This window comes from Mobula hypostoma, chromosome Y, assembly GCF_963921235.1.
Source record: "Mobula hypostoma chromosome Y, sMobHyp1.1, whole genome shotgun sequence".
Classification (NCBI taxonomy): domain Eukaryota; kingdom Metazoa; phylum Chordata; class Chondrichthyes; order Myliobatiformes; family Myliobatidae; genus Mobula; species Mobula hypostoma.
Window position 1 is genome coordinate 5,423,058 of NC_086130.1, and position 23,346 is coordinate 5,446,403.

Consider the following 23,346-nt stretch of genomic DNA (forward strand, 5'->3'; position numbering starts at 1 on the left):
ATTAGTGATAATTTTTCAAAACACTTTAGATTCTGGTCTAGTTCCTGAGGATTGGAGGGTGGCTAATGTAACCCCACTTTTTAAAAAAGGAGGGAGAAAGAAACCAGGGAATTATAGACCGGTTAGCCTGACATCGGTGGTGGGGAAAATGCTAGAGTCAGTTATCAAAGATCTGAGTACAGCACATTTGGAAAGTGGTGAAATCAACGGACAAAGTCAGCATGGATTTGTGAAAGGAAAATCATGTCTGACGAATCTCATAGAAGTTTTTGAGGATGTAACTAGTAGAGTGGATAGGGGAGAACCAGTGGATGTGGTATATTTGGATTTTCAAAAGGCTTTTGGCAAGGTCCCACACAGGAGATTAGTGTGAAAACTTAAAGCACACGGTATTGGGGGTAAGATATTGATGTGGATAGAGAGTTGGTTGGCAGACAGGAAGCAAAGAGTGGGAATAAACGGGACCTTTTCAGAATGGCAGGCAGTGACTAGTGGGGTACCGCAAGGCTCAGTGCTGGGACCCCAGTTGTTTACAATATATATTAATGACTTGGATGAGGGAATTATCTAAGAATTTAAGAATCTAAGAATCTAAGAATTAATGCAGCATCTCCAAGTTTGCGGATGACACAAAGCTGGGTGGCAGTGTTAGCTGTGAGGAGGAAGCTAAGAGGATGCAGAGTGACTTGGATAGGTTAGGTGAGTGGGCAAATTCATGACAGATGCAATTTAATGTGGATAAATGTGAGGTTATCCACTTTGGTAGCAAAAACAGGAAAACAGATTATTATCTGAATGGTGGCCAGTTAGGAAAAGGGGAGGTGCAACAAGACCTGGGTGTCATTATACACCAGTCATTGAAAGTGGACATGCAGGTACAGCAGGCGGTGAAAAAGGCGAATGGTATGTTGGCATTCATAGCAAGAGGATTCGAGTACAGGAACAAGGAGGTACTACTGCAGTTGTACAAGGCCTTGGTGAGACCACACCTGGAGTATTGTGTGCAGTTTTGGTCCCTTAATCTGAGGAAAGACATCCTTGCCATAGAGGGAGTACAAAGAAGGTTCACCAGATTGATTCCTGGGATGGCAGGACTTTCATATGATGAAAGACTGGATCGACTAGGCTTATACTCGTTGGAATTTAGAGGATTGAGGGGGGATCTTGTTGAAACCTATTAAATCCTAAAGGGATTGGACCGGCTAGATGCAGGAAGATTGTTCCCGATGTTGGGGAAGTCCAGAACAAGGGGTCACAGTTTGAGGATAAAGAGGAAGCTTTTTAGGACTGAGATTAGGAAAAACTTCTTCACACAGAGAGTGGTGAATCTGTGGAATTCTCTGCCACAGGAAACAGTTGAGGCCAGTTCATTGGCTATATTTAAGAGGGAGTTAGATATGGCCCTTGTGGCTAAAGGGATCGGGGGTATGGAGAGAAGGCAGGTACAGGGTTCTGAGTTGGATGATCAGCCATGATCATACCGAATGGTGGTGCAGGCTCGAGTGGCTGAATGGCCTACTCCTGCACCTATTTTATATGTCTCTGTCTCTTATGTTTCATCTGGTTAAGGAAAACCCGGATCTTCTTGCGAGGCACACAGACCTCCGTGTATTTCCAAATAGTCCATGAAAGATGAGGCATACTCATGGAGGTTAGATGCTGAGTCCTTGAATACTAACCAGTCCACCGATTCAAAGCAGTCACGGAGGGCCTCATCCATTTCCTCCGTCCAATGAGACACTACTTTTGACACCGTGACCTTCTGCTTCAGTAGCTGTTTGTAAGCCGGGAGGAGGAGTACAGCCTGATGGTCCGATTTTCCAAAGTGAGGTCGTGGGACGGAACGGTAGGCATCCTTGACTGCTGTGTAGCAGTGGTCAAGTATATTCGGGCCTCTAGTGGGGCAGGAGATATGTTGGTATAACTTTGGCAGCGCCTTTCTGAGGTTGGCCTGGTTAAAGTCCCCGGTTGTAATGAGCAAAGCCTCCGGATACTTGGTCTCAAGTTCACTGATGTTGGCATACAGTATGTTCAGAGCACACTCCACATCTGCCTGGGGGGGAATGTAGACCATTGTCAGTGTGACCGAGGTGAATTCTTGTGGCAGATAGTAGGGACAACACTTCACTGACAGGTGTTCCAGGTCAGGGCTATAGGAGCTTGTCAGTCCACTGTGTCTGAGCACTGTTGATCTGTAGGCAAACACCACCTCCCCTCAATTTGCCTGAAGACGCTGTACGGTCCATCTGATGGATCGAAAATCCGTCCGGTCGGATGGCACAGTCGGGGGGTGGTAGGGGAGAGCCAGGTCTCGGTGAAACAGAGTGCACAGCAGTTCTGCATCTCCCTGCAGTAAGTCCCCCTTTAAGATCATCCACCTTGTTCTCTATGGCTTGCACATTAGCTAGTAGGATGGTGGGCATAGGGACCCTGAAGCCCCTCTGCTTCAATCTGACCAGCAGCCCATCTCTTTTCCCACGCTTCCTCGGTAAATAGTGCATCTTTCCAGGTTTCCATCGATGCAGTGTGTTGTTGGCTCTTTGAGGTTGGTGGACGCGTCCCGCGGGAATTGATCAAGTGGTGTCGGGCGCTCTGGGTCAGGCCGAGTGATGGGGGAGGCTCCACTGCCACTTCCAGCTGCCGGGGGCCTGGGCTGTTGATTTAGCTGCATTATCTTCCTTTTCATTTCTTCATTTCATTTGAATGACATCTGGCTGGCCACCCTCCCTTTTGAGACTACTGAGAAGTTGATTTGAGATATTGCGAACCCTGGCACTAGGGAGGCAACAGACCATCCGGGATTTTCGATCTCTGCCACATAACCTCTTATCTGTCCCCCTAACTATCAAATCCCTTATCACTACTGCTCTTCTCTTTTCTGTCCTTCCTTTCTGAGCTGAGGGTCCAGTCTCAGTGCCAGAGACACAACCATTGCAACATATCCCTGGTAGGTCGTCACCACCAACAGTATTTCCAAGACGGTATACTTATTATTGATGGGAATGGCCACAGGGGTGCTCTGTTCTTTCTGTCTGTTCCCCTTCCCTCTCCTGACAGTCACCCAGCTACCTGTCTCCTGACTCTTAGGGGCAACTATCTCCCTGTAACTCCTTTTTATTTCTGCCTCTGCCTCACGAATGATCCGAAGTTCATCCAGCTCCAGCTCCAGCTCCACTTCCCTAACTCAGTTTGTCAGGAGCTGCAGCTGGATGCATCTTTTACAATCATCAGGGACAATTGTGCCTGTTCAGATATTCCACATTTGAATGAAGAGCCAATGAAGTAGCATCTGCTGTTGACCTGTTGTGATGGTTGATTAAGCATCTATTCACCTTTTCTTTATGCCAGTGAATAAATTTTTCTGAAAATATCTGTGGTCGTCTATGGTTACGATGCCATGTTAATGTAAGCATAAAATAAACTAAACATGTTTTAGGAAGCAGAGTCTGAACATTCTTACAGTGGCTGAGTATAGATACAGGACTTTCCAGGTTAGGATACAGATACTCTCAAGCAATTTTAACAATACTTTGAGTTACTTTAGAAAATGTACATTTTCTGACCAGGGGATAAATCAGTTTCTGAACTATTCCTCAGAACGAAACCTAGAGAGGACCTTGAACTGTGATGCTTGTTACTAAAACCTGGGACCTTTCCTTTAGTTTCTGACACAAAATTGCGATAATAATAAGTAAATTTAACAACATGTGCTAGTGTAGAAACCTGTAAAGTTATCTGTCAGTTTTTTATGATTTGCTTAGGAGTAATAAAATAAATTTTGCTTTATCCAAGCATGCAGTTGCAAATTTTATATGTTTAAGAAATGCTTCAATCAACTGTATATATATTTTCCCATAGAAAGAAAACAAAATCTTTTATATGATAAGTTTATGGTATCACAGATTTTAGAAGAAGAGACAAAAGGCAGTTCCTTTTGAGATCGAGAATTCACCAAATTTCAGTCTCTGACTTCATGAATCTGACCTTCTGTACATTCCCTATCCAAAACTTCAATTTTAATTGTGCTCATAGTTGCCTATATAATATTTGAAATCTGTTTGTCCTTTGTATTGTTTCTGGTCCTTTTTTTAATATCATTTCTTTGGTCTGTGTTTTATTTCTGACACTTTAAAATTAAACACTATTTCCAAAACAAAGATATCACAAATTGATCACTTCTCAAGCAGAACTATTGATTATGTGAAGTCTGCCTTTAGGATTTAATCAATTTTTTCCAATTGATTAACCAATTACAGGACAACATCACCTGATTGTGCAGGTGATGCCTCCCTCCCAGATGAGCTGATCAACTTCTATGCTCGTTTTGAGACGGAAAATGATCTGGTGGTGAGGAAGACCACCCCTCTTCCAAATCACCAGGTGCTGTGTCTTACTGTGGCCAATGTGAGGAGAACCCTGTGCAGGGTCAACACACGGAAGGCTGCTGGATCAGACAATATTCCTGGCAGAGTGCTTAGAGGATGTGCAGACCAGCTAACAGATATTCTCACATCTTCAGCATCTCCCTGAACAGCACCGTCGTTCCTACGTGCTTCAAGGCCGCCACCATTGTCCCTGTGCCAAAGAAGACTTCAGTTTCCTGCCTCAACGACTACTGTCCTGTTGCACTCACATCCATCATCATGAAGGGTTTCAAGAGGCTCATCATGAGGCACATGCGGCCCCCCTCACTGGACCCCTTGCAGTTCATGTACTGTCCCAACTGTTCAACAGACAACGCCATTGCTATCACCCTCTACCTGGCCCTAACCCACCTGGACAAAAACGACATATACATTCAAATGCTGTTCATAGACTTCAGTTCAGCATTCAGCACAGTCATTCCTCACAAACTGCTTGGAAAGTTGAGCCCACTGGGCCTGAACTCTCCCTCTGCAACTGGATCCTAGACTTCCTGACAGGGAGACCTCAGTCAGTCCAAATTGGAAGCAGCATCTCCAACACCATCACACTGAGCACGGGGGCCCCCCAGGGCTGTGTGCTCAGTCCACTGCTGTTCACTCTGCTGACCCACGACTGTGCTGCAACACACAGCTCGAACCACATCATCAAGTTTGCCGATGACACGACCATGGTGGGTCTCATCAGCAAGAACAATGAGTCAGCATACAGAGAGGAGGTGCAGCGGCTAATGGATTGGTGCAGAGCCAACAACCTGTCTCTGAATGTCAACAAAACAAAAGAGATGGTTGTTGACTTCAGGAGGACACGGAGTGACCACTCTCCACTGAACATCCACGACTCCTCCGTAGAAATCGTTAAGAGCACCAAATTTCTTGGTGTTCACCTGGTGGAGAATCTCACCTGGTCCCTCAACACCAGCTCCATAGCAAAGAAAGCCCATCAGTGTCTCTACTTCCTGTGAAGGCTGAGAAAAGTCCACTTCCCACCTCCCAAGCTCACCACATTCTACAGAGGTTGTATTGAGAGCATCCTGAGCGGCTGCATCACTACCTGGTTCAGAAATTGCACAATCTCGGATCGCAAGACCCTGCAGCGGATAGTGAGGTCAGCTGAGAAGATCATCAGGGTCTCTCTTCCCACCATTACAGACATTTATACCACACGTTGCATTGGCAAAGCAAACAGTATTATGAAGCACCCCACGCACCCCTCAGAAAAACACTCTTCTCCCTCCTGCCATCTGGCAAAAGGCACCGAAGCATTTGGGCTCTCACGACCAGACTGTGCAACAGTTTCTTCCCCCAAGGCATCAGACTCCTCAATACCCAGAGCCTGGACTGACACCAACCTACTGCCTTCTGCTGTGCCTATTGTCTTGGTTATTATTTATTGTAATGCCTGCACTGTTTTGTGCACTTGATGCAGTCCTAGATAGGTCTGTAGTCTAGTGTAGTTTTTGTGTTGTTTTATGTAGTTCATGTAGCACCATGGTCCTGAAAAATCTCTCGTTTTTACTGTGTACTGTACCAGCAGTTATGGTCAAAATGACAATAAAAAGTGACTTGACTTGAATAATAATACAACAGTAAAATCCACTTTCACTTAAGATGATGATTCGATTCAACTGCTGTAAAGATTTTGTTGATTGGTTATTCAAAAATCTAATTGGGCAAATGTTTTAGTATCCATTTTGAAAGGCATGTACAAGTTTACTGAATTGCCATTATCTTTAAGATATTTTCATTACTTTTTTCTTAATTAGTTAATTGTTGGCCTTCCGAGAGTGCTACTGGCTGTGATGTAAATATTGAGTACGAGTTACAGGAAAACAGTCTGGAACTAAATGATGTTATTATCTCTATTCCACTACCGTAAGTTGTTCTGCAACTGCAACTGTTTTATTCCTTTTTTCTTTCCTCTAATTGTTTTCCCAGTATGCTGCTAGAAAGTGCATTTCCTTAACTTCATATTCACCAGTTATGAAATTTTGTGTTTATAAAATTTTAGAAAGGGAAAGTATTTTGTATTTCTTACTAAGCTTTAAGCCAGTAAAATGGCTTGGGATTGTATAATTTGGTACACCACTATTTAAAATCCGCAAGCACTCAGACATGCAGACATTTGGTGAAGAATGAACGATAGAATGGTTCAGGCTGATGACCTTTCTGACTTTATGGATGCTTTCTTACTTGCTGAATGTGTTAGCAATACATCTTTCTAATTTTGCAATATCTTAGTTTTATATCTTGTTATTTAAATTTTTTGTTGTTGAGCAACTGTATAAACGGAGTAACTGTTTCTCTAGTCCCACAGCACTCAAAGTTTACTAATGTTATACTTAGGGCTGGTCCTGGGACTCTGTTGATTAGCGAATTGGAAGGAGAATATCGCCATGACAACCGGAAAAACATACTGGAGTGGTGCCTGCCAGTCATAGATGCCAAAAACAAATCTGGTAGTATGGAATTCAGTTTTCCAGGACACCCGAATGATTTCTTTCCAATTCATGTTTCCTTTGTTTCTAAAAAGAACTACTGCAATATACAGGTAAGAATTCTCCTAATTAAATGTCTTACCAATTCTGCAAGGTTTCTTAAAGTGTATCTTAAAAAGGATATAATGGGAGTTTTTAGGATTCAGCTGTTGATTGAGTTTAGTGCGAAAGCTGCTGGATCTGCAGAAAGGTTGATATAAATGGGGCAATATTCTTATTTCTCAATGTATATTTATCAACTACGTGTAATGTTAACAATACTGCACATCTGACTTTCTTATACATGGTTAAGTTTGCTAGACCATTAGCCCAGATTTTTTCGGGCTCAAAACTTAGAGAAGCAAATTTAAGTTTCAGCATAACAGCTGAGCAGTTTAAAATTTCTTTATTAACTTATCTTGGTGGTGACGATGATTATTCTAAAACTCATCTGGTTCACTAACTTTATAGTGAAAGAATTTAAGCATCCTTATCCAGTCATCTGTCATGTCTCCGGTCACAATACAGTCTGACCCAGAACATGGGAAAAGGTGATAAATGCTATCCATACCATAATACCTATATCCTATACAGCTAATAGTTAGGAACTAATAAATTGAACCCATGTTGCTGCTACTATAACAGCATAATCTTAAAACAAAGATTTACAACCATAGAACACTACAGTACAGAAAACAGGCCATTCGGCCCTTCTCGTCTGTGCCTAAACTTTATTCCACTAGTCCCATTGACCCACATCCAGTCCATAATCCTCCAGACCTCTCCCATCCATGTACCTATCCAATTTATTAAAACTTAGAGTGAACCCGCATTTACCATGTCAAATGGCAGCTCGTTCCACACTGCCACCACTCTCTGAGTGAAGAAGTTCCCCCTAATGTTCCCCTAAACCTGTCCCCTTTCACCCTAAAGCCATGTCCTCTGGTATTTATCTCTCCTAATCTAAGTGGAAAGAGCAACACACATCAAAGTTGCTGGTGAATGCAGCAGGCCAGGCAGCATCTGTAGGAAGAGGTACAGTCGACGTTGCAGGCCGAGACCCTTCGTCAGGACTAACTGAAGGAAGAGTGAGTAAGGGATTTGAAAGTGGGAGGGGGAGGGGGAGATCCAAAATGATAGGAGAAGACAGGAGGGGGAGGAATAGAGCGAAGATCTGGACAGGTGATAAGCAAAAGGGGATACGAGAGGATCATGGGACAGGAGGTCCGGGAAGAAAGACAAGGGGGGGGGACCCAGAGGATGGGCAAGAGGTATATTCAGAGGGACAGAGGGAGAAAAAGGAGAGTGAGAGAAAGAATGTGTGCATAAAAATAAGTAACAGATGGGGTACGAGGGGGAGGTGGGGCCTTAGCAGAAGTTAGAGAAGTCGATGTTCATGCCATCAGGTTGGAGGCTACCCAGACGGAATATAAGGTGTTGTTCCTCCAACCTGAGTGTGGCTTCATCTTTACAGTAGAGGAGGCCGTGGATAGACATGTCAGAATAGGAATGGGATGTGGAATTAAAATGTGTGGCCACTGGGAGATCTGCTTTCTCTGGCGGACAGAGCGTAGATGTTCAGCAAAGCGGTCTCCCAGTCTGCGTCGGGTCTCACCAATATATAAAAGGCCACATCGGGAGCACCGGACGCAGTATATCACCCCAGTGACTCACCTGGAAGGACTGTCTGGGGCCCTGAATGGTGGTAAGGGAGGAAGTGTAAGGGCATGTGTAGCACTTGTTCCGCTTACACGGATAAGTGCCCGGCGGGAGATCAGTGGGGAGGGATGGGAGGGACGAATGGACAAGGGAGTTGCGTAGGGAGCGATCCCTGCGGAATGCAGAGAGAGGGGGGGAGGTCTACTATAATATATATATATATAATAATATAGTCTGATGTCTACTATAAGCCTACTGACTCTCACAGCTATCTGGACTATTCCTCTTCTCACCCTGTCTCTTGCAAAAACGCCATCCCCTTCTCGCAATTCCTCCGTCTCTGCCGCATCTGCTCTCAGGATGAGGCTTTTCATTCTAGGACGAGGGAGATGTCTTCCTTTTTTAAAGAAAGGGGCTTCCCTTCCTCCACTATCAACTCTGCTCCTAAACGCATCTCCCCCATTTCACGTACATCTGCTCTCACTCCATCCTCCCGCCACCCCACTAGGAATAGGGTTCCCCTGGTCCTCACCTACCACCCCACCAGCCTCCGGGTCCAACATATTATTCTCCGTAACTTCCGCCACCTCCAACGGGACCCCACCACTAAGCACATCTTTCCGTTCCCCCCCCCCCGCCTGCATTCCGCAGGGATCGCTCCCTACGCAACTCCCTTGTCCATTCGTCCCTCCCATCCCTCCCCACTGATCTCCCTCCTGGCACTTATCCGTGTAAGCGGAACAAGTGCTACACATGCCCTTACACTTCCTCCTTTACCACCATTCAGGGCCCCAAACAATCCTTCCAGGTGAGGCATCACTTCACCTGTGAGTCGACTGGGGTGATATACTGCGTCCGGTGCTCCCGATGTGGCCTTTTATATATTGGCCAGACCCAACGCAGACTGGGAGACCGCTTTGCTGAACATCTACGCTCTGTCCGCCAGAGAAAGCAGGATCTCCCAGTGGCCACACATTTTAATTCCACATCCCATTCCCATTCTGACATGTCTATCCACGGCCTCCTCTACTGTAAAGATGAAGCCACACTCAGGTTGGAGGAACAACACCTTATATTCCGTCTGGGTAGCCTCCAACCTGATGGCATGAACATCGACTTCTCTAACTTCTGTTAATGCCCCACCTCCCCCTCGTACCCCATCCGTTATTTATTTATATACACACATTCTTTTTCTCTCTCTCCTTTTTCTCCCTCTGTCCCTCTGACTATACCCTTTTGACCATCCTCTGGGTCCCCCCCCCCGCCCTTTTCTTTCTTCCCGGACCTCCATGATCCCATGATCCTCTCATATCCCTTTTGCCAATCACCTGTCCAGCCCTTGGCTCCATCCCTCCCCCTCCTGTCTTCTCCTATCATTTTGGATCTCCCCCTCCCCCTCCATCTTTCAAATCCCTTACTCACTCTTCCTTCAGTTAGTCCTGACGAAGGGTCTCGGCCTGAAACGTCGACTGCACCTCTTCCTAGAGATGCTGCCTGGCCTGCTGCGTTTACCAGCAACTTTTATGTGTGTTGCTTGAATTTCCCGCATCTGCAGAATTCCTGTTGTTTGTGTTCTAAGTGGAAAGAGCCTACTTGCATTTACTCTGTCTATACCCCTCATAATTTTGTAAACCTCTATCAAATCTCCCCTCATTCTTCTACACTCCAAGGAATAAGGTTCAATCTTTCCCTGTAACTCAACTTCTGAAGACCCGGCAACATCCTAGTAAATCTTCTCTGTACACTTTCAACCTTACTGATAACCTTCCTATAGTTAGGTGACCAGAACTGCACACAATATTCCAAATTTGGCCTCACCAATATCTTGCACAACTTCACCATAACATCCCAACTCCTATACTCAATACTTTGATTTATGAATGCCAGGATGTCAAAAGCCTTCTTTACCATCCTGTCTACCTGTGACGCGTCTTTCAGGGAATTATGTATCTGAACTCCCAGATCCCTTTGTTCCTCCGCACTCCTCAGTGCCCTACCATTTACTGTGTATGTCCTACCTAGATTTGTCCTTCCAAAATGCAACACCTCATACATTTGGTATCGCAAGTTTAAGATTAGTGTCTGTTAGTAGAATATGAGGTCAGTGTTGCAGTTTTGTTTATGGATATGTGATTGCCCTTGCTGTCTGTGATGAGATTTGTTGCTTAGACACAGAAGTTAGAGCCATAGGTGAAGTTAGCAGAAACTTATCTGATAGTTATGACAGTTATAGTTTACTGTGTTCTGGGTGAATGTTGGAAATTAAAGCTTATCCTCTTCATCCACAGGTGAGTGGAGTAAATCATGTTGACAGCAACAGTCCAGTGAGGTTCTCTCTGGAAACCATGTTTTTGGTTGACAGGTATGAAATTCTGTAAAATTAAACTCAAGAGGTATTCAGAGAAACCAACAGTGGATATCACGACTGAGCTGTATAAAAGAACAGAGACTATAAACTTCAGAAATAGAATTACAGTGTATACAGGAAAGTTTCTGAGTGCTTAAAGGGAAAAGTGGTTTATTATCTGTTGTTCAAACATGCTAATTATTCTCAGATCATAAAAACAATTTGATATTAATTCTTTAACCAAGTAAGTGTGTCTTTCTTTTGGAAGGAAGTAGATTGGAGGAATGGCATTTGGTGGCATCTACATCATATGTATGTTAACTAGAGCACCCCTTATTCCCTATTGTATTGCCTTATTGGCTGTAATTATCATTTAAGGCCTATTTTGTTGAGTTAGTTTCAAGGTGAAGTGATTTTTCCTCTTTCCTTCTGTTTCTTGATTTTGGATCAAAACAAGTTTTGTAACCCTGTAAAGTCTATGACAGATTATAACATTCCAATGTTAAACGACTTAAAAATGTAATCTTTAAGAATATTAAAATTAAATTGTAAAACAGCGTGATGTTGCTTTGTTTCTCTGTGGATAACCTAGGCTAGTCATAACCATAAATGAAATCTTCATCTTGTTTGAATAAAAGACAACAGACAATAGGTGCAGGAGTAGGCCATTCAGCCCTTTGAGCCAGTACCACCATTCACTGTGATCATGGCTGATCATCCATAATCAGTACCCTGTTCCTGCCTTATCCCCATAACCTTTGACTCCGCTATCTTTAAGAGCTCTATCTAACTCTTCCTTGAAAGGATCCAGAGAATTGGCCTCCACTGCCTTCTGAGGCAGAGCTTTCCACAGATCCACAACCCTCTGTGTAAAAAAGTTCTTGCTCAACTCCATTTTAAATGGTCTACCCCTTATTCTTAAACTGTGGCCTCTGGTTCTGGACTCCTCTAATGTTGGGAACATGCTTCCTGCCTCTAGCGTGTCCAATCTCTTAATAATCTTATATGTTTCAATCAGATCCCCTCTCATCCTTCTAAATTCCAGTGTATACAAGCCCAGTCGCTCCAATCTTTCAACATATGACAGTCCCGTCATCCCGGGAATTAACCCAGTAAACCTATGCTGCACTTTCTCAATAGCAAGAATGCTCTTCCTCAAATGTGGAGACCAAACCTGCACACAATACTCCAGGTGGGATCTCACCAGGGCTCTGTACAACTTCAGAAGGACCTCTTTGCTCCTATACTTAACTCCCCTTGTTATGAAGGCCAATATGCCATTAGCTTTCTTCACTGCCTGCTCTACCTGTATGCTTACTTTCATGATTGATGAACAAGGACACCCAGATCTCGCTGTACTAACCCCTTTTCCTAATTTGACACCATTCAGATAGAAATCTTCCTTCCTGTTCTTGCTACCAAAGTGGATAACCTCACATTTGTCCACATTAAACTGCATCTGCCCACTCACCCAACTTGTCGAAGTTACTCTGTATTCTCATAACATCCTCCTCACATTTCACACTGTCACACAGCTTTGTGTCATCTGCAAACTTGCTAATGTTACTTTTAATTCCTTCATCTAAATCATTAATGTAAATTGTAATGTAAATGCGGTACCCCACTAGTCACTGCCTGCCATTATGAAAATGACCTGTTATTCCCTATTCTTTGTTTCCTGACTGCCAACCAATTTTCTATCCATGTCAGTACCCTTCCCCAATACCATGTGCTCTAACTTTGCCCACTAACCTCCTATGTGGGACCTTACCAAAGGCTTTCTGAAAGTCCAGCTACGCTATGTCCACTGGCGTTCCCATGTCCATTTTCATAGTTACATCCTCAAAAAATTCCAGAAGATTAGTCAAGCATGATTTCCCCTTCGTAAATCCATGCTGACTTGGACCTATCCTGCTACTGCTATCCAAATATGCTGCTATTACATCTTTTATAATTGATTCCCCACCACTGATGTCAGACTAACTGGTCTATAATTGCCTGTTTTCTTTCTCCCTCCTTTCTTAAAAAGTGGGATAACATTAGCTACCTTCCAATCCACAGGAACTGATCCTGAATCTATAGAATATTGGAAAATGATTACCAATGCGTCCACGATTTCTAGAGCCATCTTCTTAAGTACCCTGGGGTGCAGACCATCAGGCCCTGGGGATTTATCAGCCTTCAGTCCCATCAGTTTACCCAACACCATTTTCTGCCTAATGCGAATTTCCTTCAGTTCCTCCGTTACCCTAGGTCCTCTAGCCACTATTACATCTGGGAGATAATTTGTGTCTTCCCTAGTGAAGACCGGTTCAGCTCTTCTGCCATTTCCTTGTTCCCCATAATAATTTCACCTGTTTCTGTCTTCAAGGGCCCAACTTTAGTCTTAACTAATTTTTTCCTCTTGACATACCTAAAGAAGCTTTTACTATCCTCCTTTATATTCTTGGCTCACTTACCTTTGTACCTCATCTTTTCCCCTTGTATTGCCTTTTTAGTTATCTTCTGTTGCTCTTTAAAAGTCTCCCAATCCTCTGGCTTCCTGCTCATCCTTGCTATGTTATACTTCCTCCCTTTTATTTTTATACTGTCCTTGACTTCCTCTGTCATCCGTGGTCACTCCTTACTCCCCTTAGAATCTTTCTTCCTCTTTGGAATGAACTGATCCTGCACCTTATAACCATATAACCATCTAAGAATTACAGCACGGAAACAGACCATCTCGGCCCTTCTAGTCCGTGCCGAACTCTTACTCTCACCTAGTCCCACTGACCTGAATTCAGCCCATAACCCTCCATTCCATTCCTGTCCATATATCTATCCAATTTAACTTTAAAAGACAACATCGAACCTGCCTCAACCACTTCTGCTGGAAGCTCGTTCCACACAGCTACCACTCTCGGAGTAAAGAAGTTCCCCTTCATGTTACTCCTAAACTTTTGCCCTTTAACTCTCAACTCATGTCCTCTTGTTCGAATCTCCCCCATTCTCAGTGGAAAAAGCCTATCCACGTCAAATCTATCTATCCCCCTCATAATTTTAAACACCTCTATCAAGACCCCCTCAACCTTCTATGCTTCAAAGATTAAAGACCTAACTTGTTCAGCCTTTCTCTGTAACTTAGGAGATGAAACCCAAACAACACTTTAGCAAATCTCCTCTGTACTCCCTCAAATTTATTGACATCTTTCCTATAATTCGGTGACCAGAACTGTACACAATACTCCAAATTTGGCCTTACCAATGCCTTACACAATTTCAACAGTACATCCCAACTCCTATACTCAATGCTTTTGATTAATAAAGGCCAACATACCAAAAGCTTTCTTCACCACCCTATCCACATGAGATTCCACCTTCAGGGACTTATGCACCGTTATTCCTAGATCCCTCTGTTCTAGAGCATTCTTCAATGTCCTACCATTTACCATAAACACAAAATATTCTGCAGATGCTGTGGTCAAAGCAACACTCACAACATGCTGGAAGAACTCAGCAGGTTGGGCAGCATCCGTGGAAAAGATCAGTTAACGTTTCTGCTGTTCCAACCTTGCTCCCTCTGAACGCACTGCCCTCCACTCTCTAATCCCAACCTCACCATCAAACCCACAGACAAAGGTGGTGCTGTAGTAGTCTGGCGGACGGACCTCTACCTCACTGAGGCCAAATGGCAGCTCTCTGACACCTCCTCTTACTTACACCTGGAGCAGGACCCCACCAAAAAACATCAAACCATTGTCTCCCGTACCATCACCGCCATTATCAACTCCGGAGACCTTCCATCCTCAGCCGCTAAACTCATAATTCCCACACCCAATACCGCTTGGTTTTACCTCCTCCCCAAGATCCACAAGCCTGACTGTCCCGGTAGACCCAAAGTTTCCGCCTGCTCCTGTCCCACCGAACTTGTATCTGCCTACCTGGACTCCATTTTGTCACCCATAGTTCACCTACCTACATCTGGGATACATCCCATGCCCTCCACCTCTTCAGTAACTTCCAGTTCCCTGGTCCCTACCACTTCATTTTCACTATGGATATCCAATCCTTATACACCTCCATTCCCCATCAAGAAAGCCTCAAAGCCCTCCAGTACTTTCTGGATACTAGACCTCACCAGGTCCCCACCACCACTACCCTCCTCCAGTTGGTGGAACTGGATCTCACACTCAATAACTTCTCTTCTGGCTCGTCCCACTTTCTTCAGACTAAGGGTGGAGCTATGGGAACTCAGATGGGACCTAGCTACGCCTGCCTCTTCATTGGTTATGTGGAACAGTCTGTGCTCCAAACCTATTCTGGTACTGCTCCCCAACTTTTCCTTTGGTACATTCATGACTGCATTGATGCTGCTCACCCATGCTGAGCTCGTCAATTTCATCGACTTTACTTCAAACTTCCACCCAGCCCTCAAATTCACTTGGTCTATCTCGGACACTTCTCTCCCCTTTCTCGATCTCTCGGTCTCCATCTCTGGAGACAGACTGTCCACTGACATCTTCTACAAGCCCACTGACTCTCATAACTACCTCAACTATACCTCTTCCCACCCTTCCACATGCAAAAATGCCATTCCCTATTCCCAGTTCCTCTGTCTCCGCCACATCTGCTCCGAGGATGAGGTTTTCCTTTCCAGGACATCACAAATGTCCTCTTTAAGGATCGTGGTTTCTATTCTGCTGTCATCAATGATGCCCTCACCGGGATCCCTCCATTTCCCACACTTCGGCCCTCACCCCATCCTCCCGCCCCCACAACAGGGACAGAGTTCCCCTTGTCCTCACCTACCACCCCATCAGCCTCCGGATCCAATACATGATCCTCTGCAACTTCCGCCACCTTCAACAGGACCCCACCACTAAGCACATCTTTCCCTCTCCGCCTTCTGCAGGGATCGGTCCCTCCGCGACTCCCTGGTCCACACGTCCCTCCTTGTGGATCTCCCAACTGGCACTTATCCCTGTAAGCGCAAGTGCTACCTACACCTGTCCCTACACCTCCTCTCTTGCCACCATTCAGGGCCCCAAACAGTCCTTCCAAGTGAGGCAACACTTCAGTTGTAAGTCTGTTGGGGTCATCTATTGCATCCGGTACTCCCGGTGTGGCCTCCTCTACATCGGTGAAACCCGACGCAGATTGGGGGACCGCTTCGTCGAGCACCTCCACTCCATCCGCCAAAACTGACAGGATCTCCCAGTTGCCACTCACTTCAACTCTGCTTCCCATTCCCATTCTGATATGTCCATACATGGCCTCCTCTACTGCCAAGATGAGGCTAAACTCAGGTTGGAGGAGTAACACCTCATATACCGTTTAGGTAGTCTCCAGCCCCTTGGTATGAACATAGAATTCTCCAACTTCCGGTAATCCCCTCCCCCCCCTTCCTCTATCCCTAATTCACTCTGCCCCCTCCCCCAGCTGCCTATCACCTCCCTCATGGTTCTGCCTCCTTCTACTACCCATTGTGTTTTCCCCTATTCCTTCTTCACCTTTCCTGCCTATCACCTCCCTGCCTCCCCTCACCCACCCCTTCATCTTTCCCCTTACTGGTTTTTCACCTGGAGACTACCAGCCTTCTCCTTCCCACCCTCCCCCCACCTTCTTTATAGGGCCTCTGCCCCTTCCCTCTACAGCCCCGATGAAGGGTTCCAGCCGAAACGTCAACTGATCTTTTCCACAGATGCTGCCTGATCTGCTGAGTTCCTCCAGTGCTACTATTTACCATGTATGTTCTATTTTGATTAGTCCTACGAAAAGGTAGCAGCATTAGACTCCCATCTGCCATCTTTCAGCTCACTCTTCTAACTGGCCTAAATCTCTCTGCAAGCTTCGAAAACCTACTTCAATATCCACAACGCCACCTATCTTAGTGTTATCTGCATACTTACAAATCTAATTTACCAGTCCAATGAGGCACAGCATTAGACACCATCCTCCAATCGGACACACAGTTATCCACCACTACTCTCTGGCGTCTCCCATCCAACTACTGCTGAACCCATTTTACTACTTTGATATTAATGCCTAATGATTGAACCTTACTAACTAACCTTCCGTGTGGAACCTTATCAAAGGCCTTACTGAAGTCCATATAGACAACATCCACCACTTTACCCTCATCAACTTACCTAGTAACCTCATCAAAAAATTCAATAAAATTTGTCAAACATGACCTCCCACGCACGAATCCATGTTGACTGTTTCTAATCAATCCTATCTATCCAGATAATTATATATACCATCTCTTAAGAATACTTCCCATCAATTTACCCACCACTGACGTCAAACTCACAGGCCGATAATTGCTAGGTTTACTCTTAGAACCCTTTTTAAACAATGGAACCACATGAGAAATACGCCAATTCACGACACCATCCCCGTTTCTAATGACATTTGGAATATTTCTGTCACAGCCCCTGCTATTTCCGCACTAACTTCCCTCAAGGTCCTAGGGAATATCTTGTCCGTACCCAGAGACTTAGGCTTAATACCTTCTGTATTATTCCCAGAACTACCTGCCATTGTTGTTACACTGTCATCCCTGCTAGGGTATCTTTCCAGTCAACTTTGGCCAGCTGATCCCTCATGGGTCCATAGTTCCCTTCGCTCAACTGTAATACTGATACTTCCGATCTTCCCTTCTCCCTCTCAAATTAAAAGTTATCTTATTATGGTCACTACCTCCTAATGGCTCCTTTACCTCGAGTTCCCTTATCAAATCTGGCTCATTACTCAACACTAAATCTAGAATTGCCTTCTCTCTGGTAGGCTCCAGTACAAGCTGTTCTAAGAATCCATCTCGGAGGGACTCCACAAACTCCCTTTCTTGGGGTCCAGTACCAACCTGATTCCTCCAGTCTACCTGCATGTTGAAATCCCCCATAACAACTGTAGCATTACCTTTGCGACATGCGAATTTTAACTCTTGATTCAACTTACACCCTACATCCAGACTACTGTTTGGGGGCCTGTAGATAACTCCCATTAGGGTCTTTCTACCCTTAGAATTTCTCAGTTCCATCCACACTGACTCTATGTCTCCTGATTCTATGTCCCCACTCGCAAGGGACTGAATATCATTCCTCACCAACAGAGCCACCCCACCCCCTCTGCCCATCAGTCTGTCCTTTCAATAGCACGTATACCCTTGAATATTCATTTCCCAGGCCCTGTCCACTTGAAGCCATGTCTCTGTTATTCCCACAACATCATACTTACCAATTTCCAACTGAGCCTCAAGCTCATCCACTTTATTTCTTATACTCTGTGCATTCATATATAATACTTTTAATCCTTTTAAAGTAATACTTTTACTCCCCTCACCTTCCACATTGAGTCCTATTGCACTTGCCCAAACTCTCCGGTCCCTTCCTGAGCTTTCTGCCCCTTTAATTCTGTTGTCTTTCTTAACTTTTCTTATTCTCTCTTTCCCTTTAACTCCATTCATATATTTCCAGTTCATCTCCTCCCCCCCATTACTTAGTTTAAACACACCGTGTAGCAGTGACAAACCTGCCTGCCAGAACATTGGTCCCCCGTCTGTTAAGGTGCAACCTGTCCCTTTAGTACAATTTATCCTTACCCCAAAACAGATCCCCTATCTCCCTGTTCCTGTCCTCACCAGCACGAGGAACTGAAAGCAAACCGGAGATAACCACCCTGGAAGTCCTGCTTTTCAGCCTTCTTCCGAGTTCTCTGAATTCACTCTGCAAAATGTCTCTCCTCTTCTTCCCAACATCATTTGTGCCGACATACACCACCACCTCTGGCTGATCACTTTCACCCTTGAGAATTCCCTGCAATCAGTCCGTGATGTCCTGGATCCTGGCACCAGGGAGGCAACACACCATCCTGTTGTCACAGAAACCCCTTTCTGTACCTCTCACTATGGAGTCCCCTACTGCTACGGCTCTGCCTGACGTGTCTCCTCAGCTTTGCTTCAGTGCCAATTTTCGACCCGCAGACCTGACTGCCTCTCAGACTAGCATCATCTTCTGTCCCAACAGCTTCCAAGAGGGTGAACCTGTTTTCAAGAGGTACATTCCCCGGGGTCTCCTGTACCCTCTCTGTTGACCTCCCTGACTTTTCAATGCACTATCTATCTTGGATGCTAGACTCCCAAACTGTTACCTTCTTTCTGCCATCACTCAAAGATTTCCACAACACGAAACCTGCCAATCTCTAACTGTGCCACAAGAGCATCTGCATTATTCCGTAAACTGCGTGCATTCAAATTCAGTCTCATAGTCATCATCCTTTATAATTTTTGCCCCTGCTACCCTTTAACAGATCCCACTGACTAGGATTAGGTCATTGTTGTGATACATAGCAGTTTAAATGCTTACTACTTATTAATCCAGAATTATGAAACTAACATACTGGCAAATACAATCTGTTGGTTCACTTTAGAGATGGAAATTTGATTTGTATCAAATCTTGGTAACTCTGACTCCATATTCGCAATGATGTCATTGGCTGCTAACCGTCCTCAAAGGCCAAAAGGGATCAGTGATGAAAATTAAATTCTATTTCTCCTAAGAACACTAATATCTAAGTTAAACAGATATATCTTGTCTGGAGTCATTCCTACTGTCCTGAGAAGTGTTAGTCTGTGAACCTGCAAAAAGTATGGAAGAAACTAAAGGGAAAATATATTAACACAACCAGTAAAGGTTGGAGAGTGTTTATGTGGGAGGGTGGATTTGAGAGAGAACTGAAGACCTCAGGTAAGGAATGAGATTTAAAAAACTTAAAAGATTCTTCCAATAAACTAGTTGATGCATAGGTTGACTTTAAACTAGAATGGTTGGGGGGTGGGAATCAAAGAGACTAGGAGAGAGGAGGTTAGTTCACAACAGGGGGATGGGAACAAATGCAGAGAGACAGAGGGGTGTAAAATGAGTGTAGAAGCAAAAAGTAGTAAGGTGAAAAGTAAAAGTGGCAGGCCGGCAAATCCAGGGCAAAAATCAAAAGGGGCCACTTTTCAACATAATTGTATAAGGGCCAAGAGTGTTGTAAAAGCAAGCCTGAAGGCTTTGTGTGTCAATGCAAGTAGCATTGTAACAAGGTGTATGAATTGAATGTGCAGATAGTTATTAATGAATATGATATAGTTGGGATCACAGAGACATGGCTCCAGGGTGACCAAGGATGGGAGCTCAACATTCAGGGATATTCAATATTCGGGAGGGATAGACATGAAAGAAAAGGAGGTGGGGTAGCATTGCTGGTTAGAGAGGAGATTAACACAAAGAAAGGAAGGACATTAGCTGGGAGGATGTGGAATCGATATGGGTAGAGCTGCATAACACTAAGGGGCAGAAAACACTGATGGGAGTTGTGTACAGGCCACCTAACAGTAGTAGTGAGGTTGGGGATGGCATTAAACAGGAAATTAGAAATGTGTGCAATAAAGGAACAGCAGTTATAAAAGGGTGACTTCAATCTACATGTAAATTGGAAGGGTGCTGAGGAAGAGGATTTCTTGGAATGTACGCGGGATGGTTTTTTGAACCAACATGTTGAGGAACCAACTAGAGAGCAGGCTATTCTGGGCTGGGTATTCAGCAATGAGGAAGGGTTAATTAGCAATCTTGTCGTGAAGGCCCCTTGGGTAACAGTGACCATAATCTGGTGGAATTCTTCATTAAGATGGAGAGTGACATAGTTAATTCAGAAACAAAGGTTCTGAACTTAAAGAAGGGTAACTTTGAAGATATGAGACGTGAATTAGCTAAGATAGACTGGCAAATGACACTTAAAGGGTTGACGGTAGATATGCAATGGCAAGCATTTAAAGATCACATGGATGAACTACAACAATTGTTCATCCCAGTTTGGCAAAAGAATAAATCAAGGAAGGTAGTGCACCCGTGGCTGACAAGGGAAATTAGGGATAGTATCAATTCCAAAGAAGAAGCATACAATTTAGCGAGAAAACGTGGCTCACCTGAGGACTGGGAGAAATTCAGAGTTCAGCAGAGGAGGACAAAGGGCTTAATTAGGAAAGGGAAAAAAGATTATGAGAGAAAGCTGGCAGGGAACATAAAAACTGACTGTAAAAGCTTTTATAGATATGTGAAAAGAAAAAGATTGGTTAAGACAAATGTAGGTCCCCTACAGACAGAAACAGGTGAATTGATTATGGGGAGTAAGGACATGGCAGACCAATTGAATAATTACTTTGGTTCTGTCTTCACTAAGGAGGACATAAATAGTCTTCCGGAAATAGTAGGGGACAGAGGGTCCAGTGAGATGGAGGAACTGAGGGAAATACATGTTAGTAGGGAAGTGGTGTTAGGTAAATTGAAGGGATTAAAGGCGGATAAATTCCTAGGGCCAGATGGTCTGCATCCCAGAGTGCTTAAGGAAGTAGCCCAAGAAATAGTGGATGCATTAGTGATACTTGTTCAAAACTCGTTAGATTCTGGACTAGTTCCTGAGGATTGGAGGGTGGCTAATGTAACCCCACTTTTTAAAAAAGGAGGGAGAGAGAAACCAGGGAATTATAGACTGGTTAGCCTAACATCGGTGATGAGGAAACTGCTAGAGTCAGTTATCAAAGATGTGATAACAGCACATTTGAAAAGCGGTGATATCATCGGACAAAGTCAGCATGGATTTGTGAAAGGAAAATCATGTCTGACGAATCTCATAGAATTTTTTGAGGATGTAACTAGTAGAGTGGATGGGGAGAACCAGTGGATGTGGTATATTTGGATTTTCAAAAGGCTTTTGACAAGGTCCCACACAGGAGATTAGTGTGCAAACTTAAAGCACACGGTATTGGGGGTAAGATATTGATGTGGATAGAGAGTTGGTTGGCAGACAGGAAGCAAAGAGTGGGAATAAACGGGACCTTTTCAGAATGGCAGGCAGTGACTAGTGGGGTACCGCAAGGCTCAGTGCTGGGACCCCAGTTGTTTACAATATATATTAATGACTTGGATGAGGGAATTAAATGCAGCATCTCCAAGTTTGCGGATGACACGAAGCTGGGCGGCAGTGTTAGCTGTGAGGAGAGTGACTTGGATAGGTTAGGTGAGTGGGCAAATTCATGGCAGATGCAATTTAATGTAGATAAATGTGAAGTTATCCACTTTGGTGGCAAAAACAGGAAAACAGATTATTATCTGAATGGTGGCCGATTAGGAAAAGGGGAGGTGCAACGAGACCTGGGTGTCATTATACACTAGTCATTGAAAGTGGACATGCAGGTACAGCAGGCGGTGAAAAAGGCGAATGGTATGCTGGCATTCATAGCAAGAGGATTCAAGTACAGGAACAGGGAGGTACTACTGCAGTTGTACAAGGCCTTGGTGAGACCACACCTGGAGTATTGTGTGCAGTTTTGTTCCCCTAATCTGAAGAAAGACATCCTTGCCATAGAGGGAGTACAAAGAAGATTCACCAGATTGATTCCTGGGATGGCAGGTCTTTCATAGGATAAAAGGCTGGATCGACTAGGCTTATACTCACTGGAATTTAGAAGATTGAGGGGGGATCTGATGGAAACGTATAAAATCCTAAAGGGATTGGACAGGCTAGATGCAGGAAGATTGTTCCCGATGTCCGGGAAGTCCAGAACGAGGGGTCACAGTTTGAGGATAAAGGGGAAGCCTTTTAGGACCGAGATTAGGAAAAACTTCTTCACACAGACAGTGGTGAATCTGTGGAATTCTCTGCCACAGGAAATAGTTGAGGCCAGTTCATTGCTATATTTAAGAGGGAGTTAGATATGGCCCTTGTGGCTAGGGGGATCAGAGGGTATGGAGGGAAGGCTGGTACGGGGTTCTGAGTTGGATGATCAGCCATGATCATACTGAATGGCGGTGCAGGCTCGAAGGGCCGAATGGCCTACTCCTGCACCTATTTTCTATGTTTCTATGTTTCTATGTTTCTCTTTCTTTCATCCTTCTGTTAAACAGGGTCTGGTAAAATACCTTTCCATACAGTATATAGAATATTTAGGTAATCACACTGCATTGAATCAGTATTTTGGCACTGCTAAAACACATTATTAGAGCGATCATTTGAGTCGGGTATGAGGTTCTTCTAAGGGGTTGTCTATCACTGGGTCTTTAGGTGATTTTAGAAGCTGGTATATGCTTGACTGCTTTGCCAATTGCTCATTGCAATTGGACTTAATCTGGGACGTTAATGTGGAATCCCTTTATGGAGAGCGCCTGTGCACAAATTTAATATGAAAAGACCAATGCATGAGCAGCCACTACAGGGTCCTTGACAGATCAGAGTCATATTTTGGGGGAATGGGGTGCTTGATGACTTAATTGCTGCAGCTTTCCGCTGCCTTCACTACTGTTGTGAGGTGTTATCATTTTCACCCTGCTCTGTTATTGAGGTCTTTTGTCGATTCCACTTTTCCTTGACCTTATCGTCATGGGTGAACTTAACAGGAGCAAAGTGCCAGATGGCTAAACTG

The 23,346-nt window shown here is 44.4% G+C and overlaps 1 protein-coding gene across 1 annotated transcript in view; it reads left to right on the forward strand.

Moving 5' to 3' along the window:
* LOC134341065 (coatomer subunit delta-like) overlaps positions 1 to 10,935 on the forward strand; it is a 72,448-nt gene extending 61,513 nt beyond the window's left edge. Inside the window, exons 7-9 of the mRNA XM_063038815.1 lie at positions 6,188 to 6,296; positions 6,768 to 6,972; positions 10,846 to 10,935. Of these exons, the coding sequence (XP_062894885.1) occupies positions 6,188 to 6,296; positions 6,768 to 6,972; positions 10,846 to 10,935 (404 nt within the window). The remainder of the gene's footprint in view (positions 1 to 6,187; positions 6,297 to 6,767; positions 6,973 to 10,845) is intronic.
* Positions 10,936 to 23,346: the final 12,411 nt, after the last annotated feature.